Genomic DNA, 14,258 nt, shown 5'->3' with positions numbered 1-14,258 from the left:
GGGTCTGGGACAGACATTGCATAAACCAGTTTGAGCCAAATCAGTTAAGTCTGATACTACATTGAACCAGGTTTATCTCAAACTGGTTTCAGCCATTTTCAGACTAGCTTATGTGCACTCAGCATCTGTTCTGCTACAGATTTAAACTAGTTTCTGATCACTTAAACCAGTTTATGTGTAATGTCTTTCCCTAGCCTTTACGTGCAGACTTGAGGGAAAATGCTGGCAATGCTGAATCCAAAGGAATGCACATATACATGTTTGTGAATGTTGCGGGTTGTGTTTGAGACAGTATGAGGACAGGTGTTACTGTAAGTAACTTACTGGTATAGCTACAGAATACTTTCAGAGTTTTTTGGAAGTTGGATATGTAACCCTCCCTTAACCCCAATCAAAAAAGTCCAAAATTTTATCTGCCTGTGGTAGTTCAGCCTTGTCTAGCTGTCATGACTTTGCTTTTGTGATGCTCTGTTTACTCTTCCAACAGCTGTTCTAGAGTTGCTTATTTTCAATAGTTTACTTTTGTGCTTTAAAGTCTTGTTTTCCTCTAATCTTGCAGTCACTCTATGTAGTCATGCTTCCTGCTGCATATATTTTGATATTATTACTATATAAGGACAATTTTTAGCGAAGCCAATTTTTAGCAAAAGGAAAATCTATCACATGATAATGGAAGTGGCTAATTTCTGTGAAAATATGACTGAAAGTATTGGGAGGCCAGTTTCTATATTAAGTTGTTTCAGGATGGAAGGGGGAAAGAAGGAAACAAAACAGAGAAAATTAGTTTAATAAAAGACAATTATGATAACATTTGAGGCTTCCAGATGGTCAGAAAACTGAATGGGCTTTAATTACGGAAGAATTTAGCAGGACTACCTTTGAGGGTCTTAGCAAGAAAATGGGTGTATACTTCAGGAACTACAGGTTCTCATGCTCATGTATTATATTGCACTGTAACTGAAGTTAGGGATGTGATGGCAGTTTTTGCCGTTCTGACTTTGCATATGTATCCCAAAGATAGACTTGTTCCCACATGCGGCCAGAGTAATTCTAGTATTAGACAGTAGAGATTTTAATGGGAATAGCTAAAATGACTCTCTTGTGAATTGTTGAGAACCTAGAAGAAACTTCAGTTTTCACTTGATGGACCAGTGGAACAGATAGATTTCCAAAATGCATCCTTAAAATTAAAACCATGTTTGGATTTTAATCTTCAAAGCCATTTGTTGAGCTAAGACATATACCAGCAGACTCTCCCCATGCCTAAAGAAGGGCACCCATGCATGAAGGCTTGCAAAGAACAATTTTTCCAACTCTTCAGCTGGTCTAATGAAAGATATCACATTTATCCAAATAATCTTGTCTGCCTTTGTTGCCAAGTCATTAAATAGATCCTCTCCTTCCTGTATGTGTGAGCCACCTACCATATCTGTATTCTAGTGGGACACTGGATCTGTTCCTCTAGGGACTTGTGAGTGCTGGAGATGGAGCTTTCCCACTGATTGGATCAGAATCACAAATTCCCCTTTCCCCTAACCTCACCAGAAAAGATAAAAAATTGTCACAAACTTCAGCATTCATGAGACAAAATGTAACGCCTGCTTTCAGACATGTGGGGAAGCTCATACTTAGGCCAGGAGGGTAATTTTGTCAAGAAAATAGTTAATTAAACAACGAAAATGAAGTTTCCATAAACATGGAACGATTAGCCATTAGTTCATACTTCTGGACATTTCATTTGAAATAAAGATTGAGCTAGATTCAGACTGCTGGTGTTGGCAGTCAGAGCTCAGTGCGCTAGTGAAAAGCCCCTTTGAAAGACGTTGTCTTTGGCTAGGGACAGACATTCAAAAAGCGTGAGCCTGAATTGATTCAGTCTTTGCAGGTCAGTCTAACCTGCCTAGATTGAATCAGTTTGCAACTGTGCAGACATTGTCTCTGGACTGAAGAAATGCAAGCACATGCCTGCAGTGGCTTAGGCTAAAAGCCAGGGCGTGCTAGAGCAGCGCTCCCTTCCCTTCTACAGTGCTGAGCTGAGGGGGAGGCATGGCCAGGCCCAGCAGGACACCTCTGATTAGGGTGGGGTGTAAACCCTCACCCTAGCCTTCACAGTTCCAGGTTTCTCCTCACTCTCTGCTCAAGGAGCGAGAGTGTTTCCAGATGCCAGCCTCAGCGAGCACTCTGAGGTAAAGTGGAGGGGAGGCAGTGCATAAATCTGTTGATGATACTGAGCTTTTCGATTTCCCTCTCCCTGTTTCTTCATACTGTCTGAAAACCTGACAGGTGAGGGAGCCAGCCGGGAGCGGATAACACTGCGTTTATCAGCCTATCAACAAAACAAAAGCCTCTCTCATTAGTTCAAGCTCTTCTTAAACAGCTTTTTCCAAGGAAGGAATGGAGGAACATTATCAGCTGACATTATGATTAGCTCCAAAAAGCCCTAAGCGGACACTGTTTGGTTTCCCTGTCCCAGTGAAATTGGAAACACGCACACGCAGACACCTCTCAACATTAGCTAGCATACCACATGCCTGGGGTCTGTGCTGTGGGGGGATGGGAGGGAGGACGGATCCCTGCTTAAGCAGCAAGCAGCGAGGGGGAGTGGGGCAGGGGGAATCCGGCAGACCCTGCTGTGCCTGCAGTCTCTGCCATTGCTCTGGCTAGGGAGTAGAAGGGCAGACAGCCCAGCCCAGGGCTGCAAAGCATCTGCGATGCTGGGGGACTCTGGTTTAACTTAAAGCGGAAAGGTGTCTGGGACAGACATTGTACACACCAGTTTGACTCAAGTCGGTTAAGTCTGATACTACATTGAAGCAGGCTTGTTTTAAACCAGTTTCAGCCATTTGACACATAAGTGCACTGAACTTACGTTCTGTTAAAGATTTAAGCCAGTTTCTGATGACTTAAACTGGTTTATGTGTCAGGTCTGTCCCTAGCCTTTGTGAGTTAGCAGAGGGATGTAAATCAGGATCCTCCTATCTCTGAGGAAGGTATTCTAGTGATCACCGGCTGCAGGGGACTCGGAGGAGAGTGCTCCCTCAGCCTTTCCTTGTGAAACTGTTCCACTTTGTATCAATTTTGTATGAATTCTTTAAGAGAGAGACAGAGACATGCTGTGAAGATGACTCTGACAAGTGCTGTTAGGGCACTTAGCAGGGAGTGAAGTACCTAGATCCCAGTCCCTTCTCCAGTGAATATTTAGGGAAAAATGAGGAGCAACTCCGCTTCCAGAAAAGATGGTGTTTCCCGGAAGATCTCAGACATTTGGTCCAAACCTTGCTGGTTAGAGGAGGGAGTTGATCTTGGCTCTCTCACAGATTAGGTGAACGCCTCCCCACGGAACTAGTCATCCCAGCTAGCACCATGCTGGTCCAACCATTTTGGCAATCAACCTTCCAAACTTTTTCGTTGGCTGAAACTCTCCATCATGCTACTGAATAAAAGGGGTAGGAGCACCACAATCTTCCTCCCTCTCTCTCTTGTGAATCGTGCCTCATTCTTGTCTTTCAAAACTGAAAAGTCTTCTGATCTAACATTTTTCACTTTCGCAGTTGAACTCTTATTTGTACATCTCTAATGTGCTTTCAGTGACTGCCGTGTCCTATGAGCCACAAAAGCAAACTTTGCTCCTCTAAATACAACCACGTGGGGTGGGGGGAGAAAAATCTCTATGTCGTAGTCGGTGCCTTTTTACCTTATGTCTCTCAGTTAACTATAAGCTGATCTGGTTTGATCTGGATAAGCTTTTGTTACACCTGGTGTTTTCTTGCATGGAAAGTTCTGACTGGAACAAAGTATCTTTGGGAGTTGCTTTCCTTCATTAGAGTAATGAGTTTAGACAATTACAGGAAACATAGTAGTTACTAAAGGGTTAAAATCAGTAACAGATGGACTCAGGTGGTGGGAAGGACCTTGTTTTGGAGGCACTGGGTCCTTAAGGACATTGGAGCATCTGGCAGAAAGGAAGATTGAGCTTGCAGGGCAAGCAGATTTTATTTGTGCTACAGCTCCCTGTACCGGCTGATTAAGCTGCTGTTGCTTTTTTGAAGGTGGATGGAGCTTTCTTTACTGTTGTGGTTGGTTGATGCTTTTAGTGTTATGACGCTACAGAAGTGTTTGGTTACAAAACCCTTTTGCCCCTTGTTATTGCAACCTGCAGTGCGAGTTCTCCGGTGTGCTTTTTGTTCCTCCTTGCGTTTTGTAAGTTGTAAAATGCGGACCCCCATTAGTAGAGGCTGGATGGAGCTGTGTGGTGGGGCTGCTGTAACTGAGGAGGAAGGCTGCTTATTCCTTTGCTCACCTATCAGTATTTCAGCTGGCTTTCCTTTCCTTGTTACCTTAGTCCCAACCACACACCCTCTTTACCTCTCTGCCTCTTTCCCTTTAATTACACATCTTATCTTTCTTCCTACTCAGTTGGAAGCACGCTTGTCTTGTCCTTTCTGCCTCTCCATTCAACAGCTTTAATGTGTATTTTGCTGCTGCTGCTTTGAAAATGGGCCCAGTTGTGAGCCTGCTAGGCAGCCCTTCAAGGTCTGTCTGAGAGATTCTTCTTTATTGTTACAGTTGGGGGTTGGACTAGGTGACCTCCTGAGGTCCCTTCCAGCCCTAACTTTCTATGAATTGTCATGGAAGCCATTGCATAATTTGTTTGAAGCATCCGCTTCCACATGAGTTAATGAGTTTGTGGTGGTGAACAGTTGAGTTACCGTCCCTGAGATCAAAACAGGCTGTGAGGCCTGCCAAATGCACGTGGGTACCTCTGTCTAACAATTCCTGTGGGTACAGATGTGCTGAATATTTGGCAGGGGTGTAAGTATATATGAGGCATATTATTGTCCTCATGGAGTGTTTCATTCTTTTAAGGGATCAAATCGAAAGCACCCTTCCTCCCCCTTCTACATTAGCAAAAGACCAACTTGAGAAATACCAACAGCTGGACAGGACTAATGCCATTCTCTCAACTTTTATGTTCAGTGAGACTCCCTGTTAAAAGAGCACATTGTGTGCTGGCCACTCTGTCAATAAAATAATGATTTTCTGCATTCCTTCCATGTCAGTGCCTGTGATTTGTGACTGACTGCTGGTTTCTCATCTCCCTTGTCCTTTCACTATATACTTCCCTCTGTTTTCTTCATGAAAAAATAAATGCTATGACAAAATTGCAACTGGAACTTTAACCGTCCCCAGTACTCTTCCGTGTGTGGACAAGAGAGGGCACTCTTTCACTAAACTCCCTTTCTTTGCACCACCCTGACTGGGTAATGAAAAACACCTTTCCTTATTATATTTACAAACTTCGAAACTCATGATTTTAAATCTGCAACCTATTCTCTACTCATCTCTCTTAGGACACAACAGTACAGAGGCTGTTCTTAATACTAAAACAATAGCAACACCACAGTTCCCCTTAATTTTTATATAGCAAGACACTGCACGATTTCTAGTTCTGCACTGTAGTGAATAGTTGACATCAGGGAACTTTTTGAATGTGTTTTTATTACTAAAAGTTGCATCCCATTAGCTGTCAACCTTGCCGGATGTTGCTTTATTCGAAAGTTTAATTCAGTGTTTGTAGCGTGCTTTTGGAGTTTGGGGTTGGAGACTTGATCCAGGGAATTTACAAAGCCATTTGTGACTGTTTGCAGTCATTTATTTATTCTGTAGTATCTGTGTGTGAAAACAAAATAGTAAAGTCTTAACAGTGAGTCTGCCAGCTAATGAGAGTTACAGCAATTTACAAGTGCCGTTGAAAACATTGTGGCACCAAGTTGAGTTTTACAGGGTTTATTATTTATGATAATCGTACTGTTTTGCAGCACTTTGGAGCCAGGTAGCTGCAAAGAAGCTGAAAGTGGAATTGCACCTGTTCCTGAGGATGTGTCTTTGGCTCCTCCTCCCGTTACTGTTGTAGAACCGCCTGCTCAAGACAGCGAGGGATTGACAAGGGAAATAAAGAGGTATTGTGTAACGTTGTATTTTATCCAACTTGAACATGAAACACCTGTCTCTGGATCCACCCTTGCCCTAGAATATATAATTACTATTAAAATGCTGACATGTAAATAATTGTGATGGGATACTGTCTTGTTGGTTGATTTTGGTCAGAGGTGCCCGAGTAGGAACTTCTTTTGCTCAGATATGTATTATTCACAAGGGCCAGAAGAGGGAGCTTGGACTGCACTGGTTGTTACAATTCGGGTGTTTCTCATGCTTTTATTTTTATTAGTAAAGTCAATTGTCAGGCCAGATTTTTCTCTCTTGAATCTGCATTCCTTATGAAATTGTGTAACTTCAGGCTCAAGACAGGATGATTGTTTTCCTCATTATCATGTCTCCTGATGCATTCTCGCTGCTGTTTGTGGAGGAGGTTTAGCTTGACGTTTCAGGTAAAAACCTAATGTCAGTTTCATACCCAAAAAAATGCCATTTATTACCAAATTAATTCACCTGTCCAAAGTAATTCACCTGTCCAAATTAATTCACATCAGCTCTGCTACAATGTTTGACAGGCGGTGTAGGGATTTTTTTTCCTGGAAAATCCCTCTCAGCTGATTCTCCTCTTTCAACTTTAGTCAAGAGGAGATACGTATTTGGCTATTTCAAGAGCTTTAAATGGCAGTGAGCTTGTGAGTGATTGTGCTGTAATAGTGTGGTTATGAAGGCGCACCACATTATGATATCTATTAATGGAAAGGTCATAATATAATTCAGAACACCAAGTGGACATCTAGATGTCTTCCCCCATGCTACAAATATAGGTTGGCAGCTTGTGACGAATACTGCGTGTAGTATGAGAAATCACACAAATGTATCTATTCTATTCACATCAGCATATGCTGCTCTCAGCAGAAACACCCTATGTGAATCACGTATAAAAATGACAGTTTGTAATTGCTGCAATATTTGCACTTCGCTGGCAAATGAAATGGGGGAAAACGAGTTTGTAAACCAGTGCGAAAAAGCTGTTTGCCACCATATAGCATCATCATCCACTGTATTAATACTCTGAGGTATGTGGATTGTGCATCAGTGAAGTGTCCTCAGAGATGCATTAGTTCAAGAAGTCAGGAGTTTGCTACTTGTGCTGTGCTTGACATGGCTGAGTATAAGTGGTGTCATTTTACATACGTAATGGGCAATTCTTGTTCCTCCTGGTGTGATGCGCACTTTAGGTTTTATCAGTAGATTTATTGCATTGCTTTTTGTGGCTGTGGTGATTTCTGTTATTTACCCTGAACTGTTAGCTCATTGGTTTATTCTCTGCTTATATGTTTTCTAGTGCTTGTATACATGCTTATAATAGCGTAAAGACAGAGTGGGCCTGCCGTGATAGTGTATTTGGCCATTTTTCTGATGCTTTTTATGATCCATAAGATCCAAATGGGTATTTTCTAAGGAAAAGGAAGAAGAGGCTCTCAAGTGAGACTTGCCTGGATTACAGATCTGTAGGCTTTGAGGAAAATCCCCTGAGTGGAAGATGTTGCACACATTTTGTAAAAATGCAACTATTCCTGTGCTAGGTGGAAACATTTCTTATTGCATTTGTTTCTCAGTTACTGACATATCTGGTCTCCCAGGACCCGAAGGAATCCTCTGCATGGGAGGAATTCCTGCTGTTCACCCTGCTCAATTTTAAATATAAACCAGAAATATGGGCCATTCTGCAAAGGTTGCAGGTATTTTATTGTTATGAAAAGCCTTGGATGAGTTTCAGCTGAAAGTCAACTCTAGTTTTACATTAAAGGTAGATACCATGTAAAAAACAGAGGTTTGCTTACCATCTCAAATCCAGAAAAAGTGTTGTATGGGGGCTTTAAATCTGGGGTCATCAGAACTAACCCCAGAAAGAGAGAGATTAGTTCCTGTAACCTGAAGTTTCATTTAGCCCTAATAATGACTCAAATGACTATATGCAGTTGATGGCAATAATGTATATTCACACAAATAGAAAGCCCTAACACATTATCATAATCAATCAGTTCTATTGTATTAATACAGTTGCTTAAAACAGAACCAACTCCAGTAAACACGACAATCTCAGAAATATATGCTGACAAGAATTGTATTTGCACTATGTAGATAGCAGTCTTGGTATCCATAATGTTTTCTGAGTAAAGATAAATACAGATGTATGCTTTCACTGAATATGGGGTCCACACTAATGGGAATGGGATTTGGGTAAGTGTACTGAGATGAGAATTGTAGTGTTTTCTATGGAATGGTTCTATAGAGTGAAAAAAATGAAATTCCTGCAACTTGATGCACAGCAAATGTATTTCTATTTGCCACTATAATCAAGCCCATTTTGAACTGGAAAAAATTACACTGAAAAATGCAGCCAATGAATGTGTGTTCTGTTCAGTCACAGGCAAGTCCTGTTAAATCACCCATACAAAACACCTGTATAAGAATTAAACCACGTTTCAATTCTTGACACATTTATGGCTAGTAACTCAAATAGGAAAGTGTTACCCTTCTACAAAGCTTTTGCCATTCCACTAAATTGGAAGACAGATCCTCAATGCCTTTCAGGCTTGCTTTCAGTTATGATCATTATGATGTTAGATGCATCACAAATGTCACAAATTGATTTAGGAGCTGAAATACTGCTAATGAGAATAAATAATTTCTCATTCATACAAACACCATAGAATCATAGAAAAGTAGGGCTAGAAGGGATCTCAGGAGGTTATCTAATCCCTATATGGATCTAGATAGTACCCCGTGTCTAAACCATCTTATACAAGAGCTTGTCTGTATATCAGCTATCCCTCAATATGAGGATGATGTCTTCTGGGAGAGGGAGGGGAGAGGGATTACCGGTGAGTTTTAAGGTGGCTGAGGAATCCAGTCCATGCTCTGCAAGTTTTTCTACAGATATGACAAGCGATGCCTTGGTGGGGGTACAACTGTTGGCCAGGATGTTGTGCCGTTTTCTTTCTCCTCTGCTGTTTCTCGGCTTCCTGAGCAAGATGGTTCTCTTCAAAGTGGGCTGTAGCTTGATTACAGTGCAGCACCATTGAAACCTGTTACCAGTCAGCCCTGCCCAATTTGTAGGATCGGTGCCACCCTTTTTAAGATAAGTTTTCAGGGTGTCCTCACAGTGCTTCCTCCATGGGTCCTCTTATTGTGACTAAATTGAGAGAAGAGGACTTGCTTTGGGAGACAAGCATCAGCCATCCACACACAGTGGCCAGCCCAGCAAAGTTGTTGTTTCATGATCTTTGCCTCAATGCTGGTAATGTTAGCTGCAGAGAGGATGCTGGCTTTGGTGCAGTGGTCATCCCATCTAATGCAAAAGATGATAATTTGTGGGGGAAGGGGAGCAGCTTATGCTGGGGCAGGCTGATGGTCTTCCCACTGCTAAGAGACTTTGGTCTTCCCAATGTTAAGGGAGAGTCCCAGACTGTGATAGGCACCTGAGAAAAGGTCAAGGATGGACTGCAGAACAGTTTCAGTGTTTACGAGGATAACACAGTCATCAACATACTGAAGGTTGGTGATGCCAGTCTTGGTAACTTTTGTTTTGCTGTGAAGGCACCACAGATTGAAAAGCTGACTGTCCATTAGATACTCAGCCTCAATTCTGGGAGGAAGGTTGTCATGGATGAGAATCAAAATCCCAGCAAGATAGATGGAAAAAAGGGTTGGGGCAATGACACAGCCCTGCTTGATACCAGTAGAGATGGTATATGGGTCTGTCTCTGATCCATTGCACAGGACTGTGGCAGTCATGTCATCATGGAGTAGCTTGAGGGTGCTGTTGAGCTTCAGTGGACAATCAGACCTAGCCAGGACCTTCCATAAGGCTTCGCGATGGATGGAGTCAAAGGCCTTGGTTAGGACAATGGATACCATAAACAGCTGCTGGTATTGCTCTCCACACTTCTCTTGGATCTGTCATGCAACAAAAATCATGTCAGTGGCACCCCAAGATGGTCTAAAGCCACACTGAGATTCTGGAAGGGCGTCTCTGGCCAGGGGGAGGAGGCGATTCAGGAGGATGTGAGTAAGAATCTTCCCAGCAACAGAGAGGAGGGCAGTGCCTCGGTATTTCCCACACACTGGCTTGTCCCTCTTCTTAAAGATGGCCACAATGTTGGCATTCTTTAAGTCAGGTGACACTTTCTCATTAACCCACATTTTGAAGAAAAGTTGGTGAAATTTTTGCGCTAGTGCTGTTCCACCAGGTTTGAAGATCTTTGCGTGGATGCCATCTGGACCTGGTGTCTTATTGTTCTTGGTCTGAGTGATGGCACACCAGACTTCCTTGAAGGATGGGGGATCAGCAGGAGGTTCTGTTAGTGGGTGTTGAGGGATGGACTCCATCATGGCACCTGAGACATCAGGTTCATGGTGGAGTAGAGTCTTGAAGTGCTCCTTCCAGCATTGCCTGATGGATACGTTGTCCGTGAGAAGATCGGAAAGGGGTTGGGCCACTGGAACATGGCCCGTGGATGGCTTTTATTTCTTGAAAGAAGCTTCTCATCTCATGTTGGTGAGTGAAACTCTGGATCTCCATGGTTTTCACTTGTCACCACTGGTTCTTGATGTCCTCTGATCTACAGCTTTGAGCCAGTGGTGAGCCTCTCATTTTTGCTGGTTGGAGGGTTCATTTTTCCAACTGCAGAGCATGGCTTTCTTCTGCTGGATAAGTGCTAGGAGTTCCTCACTGCTCTCATCAAACTAATCTTGGTGACAGTCAGTGGAGTATCCAGTTGATTCAATGCATGCCTTGTGAAAAATGTTTTTAAGCTTTTTCCAATGTACCTGAACATCCTTGCTGTCATCAGATAGGTCAGACAGTCTCTCAGTAAGGTGTTGCTGAAGAGCCTCACATCTATCTTGGTTTTGGAGTGCCTTGATGTTAAATCTCTTCCACTTCGTTTTCAGTTTTTTACTGTGTTGGGGTGCAAGCTTCATGCCCTTGGTTGATCTGACTAAACGGTGATCTGTCCAGCATCTGCACCTCTCAGGACTGGGGTGTTATGGCTATCAGAATAATCACAGGCTGTGACAGTATTATAGTCAAGAAGGTGCAAGTGATTGGAGCATGGATGTTTCCAAGTGGTCTTATATTTATCACTGTCTGAAGATGGAATTCACGATGAGCAAGTCATGCTCTGCACATTAGCTGAGGAAGAGGATATCATTAGAGTTGACTTTCTCCACCCCCTCTTTCCCAATGGTGCTACTCCAGAGTTCAGAGTATCTCCCAACTCTTGTGTTGAAGTCATCCATGAGGATGAGCTTGTCTTCCTTGGCAGTGGTGTAGTTAGGACTGTATCAAGAGTACAGTAGAACTGTTTCCTGTTGACATCTTCATCGTCAGGTGTGGGGGCATATGCACTGATTACTGTAACATACTGGTTGTTAGTGAGCTTAAGGTGGAGTGTCATAAGGCATTCATTATTGCCCACAGGGAGTTCTGAAAGCTAGCTGACAATCTTATTCTTGATGGCAAAGTCAGTCCCATGAATGCACCTCTTTTTGGTGGCTTTCCTTTCCAAAAAAAGGTGTAGCCACCTCCTCCTCCTTTCAGCTGGCTTTCATTTGCCCGGTGGGTCTTGCTTAGGGCAACAACATAGATGTCATATCTTGAAAGTTCTCTAGCTACTATGGCGAGATCCAAATTATTCGTATTGGTGGTATGACCATTAACAATGACCTCTACAAGACTTTCATATTCTGTCGTTACCTAAAGCCAACCATCAAATTCACAGTTCTTCAGTTCTAAAATGTTTTAAATAACTTCAGCGGCAGGTCTGCTGATGAACCAAAGATTTGGTCAGTGCACCTAAAGGACTAGGAGCAAATCTGGATTTCCATTGTTGCCATTCCTTCGCTGACTCTGTGGTCCGGGATAATTAGAATCCATTTGGTCTGTGGTGCAAGTTCAAGCAGCTTCAAACTTGCTTTAAGAGTGCCTTCCACAGTATTTCAGCTACCCTCTGTCCCTATCACATTACTAGAGTAGAACAAGGGGAATCTATCTTGCCCACTGTTTCATTGTAAATAAAGCTAACAGGCATAGCCTTCGCTTTAATCCTGTTGAGTACCCACAGCAGCATCACATTTGTGAAGTTAAGTGGTATTTCCAGGATCAGTTCAAAGGCTGTGCTGATTATCCTAAAGTTACATGTAAGAATAAAAAATCAACAGCCATTTCATTTGGATGACAATGTTTTGTGTCATACACAGTCAGGGCATTATGCAGGTGTTGACTATTACCTTACAGATACATTACATTTAATGAGTTTTGATGACACTGCAAATGCGAAAGCACGAAACAGATTGGGAGATAAGTTAAAGATACATTACAGGAGAGCTTTTAAACTAAACTTGTCCCTAGCCATGTAACTGAATATATTACTTGCTAGAAAACCCAAGTGTTGCCCTAGTGATAATCGGATCCTGTTCTTTAAGTGGAGTCAGGACTAGGGGGAGAGTTGTTCCCACAATAAAATAAATTGCATTTAGACTAAGAAAAAACTGATTTTGAAGCTTACAAGCTTCTGTATAGAGTACAACCAACCCAAACTACCTGTGTTCCATATCTGGCTATTAGTGTCTTAATTGGAATGACTCTTGGAGATACCAGTCCTCAGTGAGCATGTGTGCACAAGATGCTTTACTGCGCAGCAAACTAGTTTTCACATTCAAACCGTGTGCCCGGGAGCAAAAAACTGCAGAGCAATAAGCTCTGCAGTTTACTGGTCTGCATTAATTGCAGATGTAAACACTCCCAGTGTGTCCAGCAGGGATAATATTGAGCATTATTAAAGTATATTAGTTAAAGTATTGAGTAAAGTATTAAAGTATATTAATACTTTGCACACCAACTCCCACTAGTGTGTACCAAACTCAGAAATATGTTCGTTAAACTGTTTCAGTAGTGTCCCCAGCAGTTGCTCCAAGTGTTGTGGAGGCTGAGGTCTTCAGAGCAACGGTAAAGGTTTCACTGTTACATTTCTGGGTTTGAGGTGTGAAAGCAGAAGCAGGTAGGTAGGGTCATGTCTGCTCAGGATATGCAGGAAACCCCATGTAGATATATCCACAAGGACCAATGAAGGGACATGATGAAAAAAGTTAGACATTCTCACCATGGACTCAGTCCTATATCCATCAAACTCTGCATAAAGGACCATGATGTGGATGGTTTGACTTGATGTCTGGGAGTCAAGGTCAGGATCTAGGAAGTAAATCCAGGTCAGAAGCCATGGGTCTGAACTGGAGATATGAGTCATGTGGTTGGGAGTAGATGGGTTCAGCAGAAAGCAGGGGTTCAGGTAGGGGTTGACCTGAACAGGGATTCAGACTGGGGCAAGGATCAGCACTGAGGAGCTACCAAGAGAGGTGTCTCTGCTGTTGAGTACAGGTGCTGAACACTGCTTCTATGTGGGCAGCCACACCCCTGCAGATAAACACAATGGAGGGGCATCACTGATTTCAGTGAGCATTGGATCCGCACTGAGCAACGGATTAAAGTGATAAATGAAACAGATGACAGTTTTCTTCCTTAAGACTCATGAATCACAATGATCTTGAGCTTGGTAAGTAGGGTCCCCCCATCCTGCTTACTCTGATGCTTGCATCAGCGTCTCAGCAGTTAAATACACCAGTTAACCTAATCCTGCTGGATTTTTATTAAATGAATATGGAATAAATTTGAAGGTTTACTGTATCTAATCCATCTGTGTGAAATGAAGAAATACTTGGAAGACCTTTACTTTTACAATGTGTTCCTCCTTTTCTTTCTTGGCTTTAAAAATCTGTTTCCATACTGCTTCCTAGGAGTTCAAGATGTTTCATAGCTTTGCATACAGAGCTTAGCCTGTTTCTTTGATTTTCATGAAACTTTTACTTTTTGTCGTAGTGGAAGCAAGTTTTCCTGCTTTCTTCAAATCTTGGAGGATGACTCATCTTAAAAAAAATCAGCCCCTTGTCATTGTCACATTGCCATCATTTATAATCAGCACAAGTAATTCAAGAACCAGTGCTTTTCATGCCTCCTGGTTTTTATTATAATGCCTACAAGCAATTGAAAAACCACTTTTTGATTTTTCTGGAGTGAGTTTTGACCCTTTGTAAAGGGAATGATTCATTCTGCTTAATTTGTAACTGCACAAAGCAAATATGAGTTGGAAATTCCAAAAGGGAAATGAAATGCATCATTAAGGCCTTATTGTGTTATAAAGTGGCTTTTTGTTAAAAAAGGAGAATTGTGTGAATTGGGCTGTAATAAACCTCTAATG

At 42.2% G+C, this 14,258-nt stretch overlaps 1 protein-coding gene across 11 annotated transcripts in view; it reads left to right on the top strand.

The window, feature by feature from the left end:
- Nucleotides 1-14,258, top strand: part of TACC2 (transforming acidic coiled-coil containing protein 2) — a 222,784-nt gene that overhangs the window by 103,995 nt on the left and 104,531 nt on the right. For all 11 annotated transcript variants that reach the window (XM_090058538.1, XM_090058541.1, XM_090058540.1 and 8 more), the window contains one exon: nt 5,820-5,960. In XM_090058538.1, the coding sequence (XP_089914664.1) occupies nt 5,820-5,960 (141 nt within the window). The remainder of the gene's footprint in view (nt 1-5,819; nt 5,961-14,258) is intronic.

This window comes from Crocodylus siamensis, chromosome 7, assembly GCF_052110815.1.
Source record: "Crocodylus siamensis isolate JL-2025a chromosome 7, ASM5211081v1, whole genome shotgun sequence".
Classification (NCBI taxonomy): Eukaryota; Metazoa; Chordata; order Crocodylia; family Crocodylidae; genus Crocodylus; species Crocodylus siamensis.
Note: the sequence above shows the minus strand (reverse complement) of the source record. Positions and strands in the feature narration are given on the sequence as shown.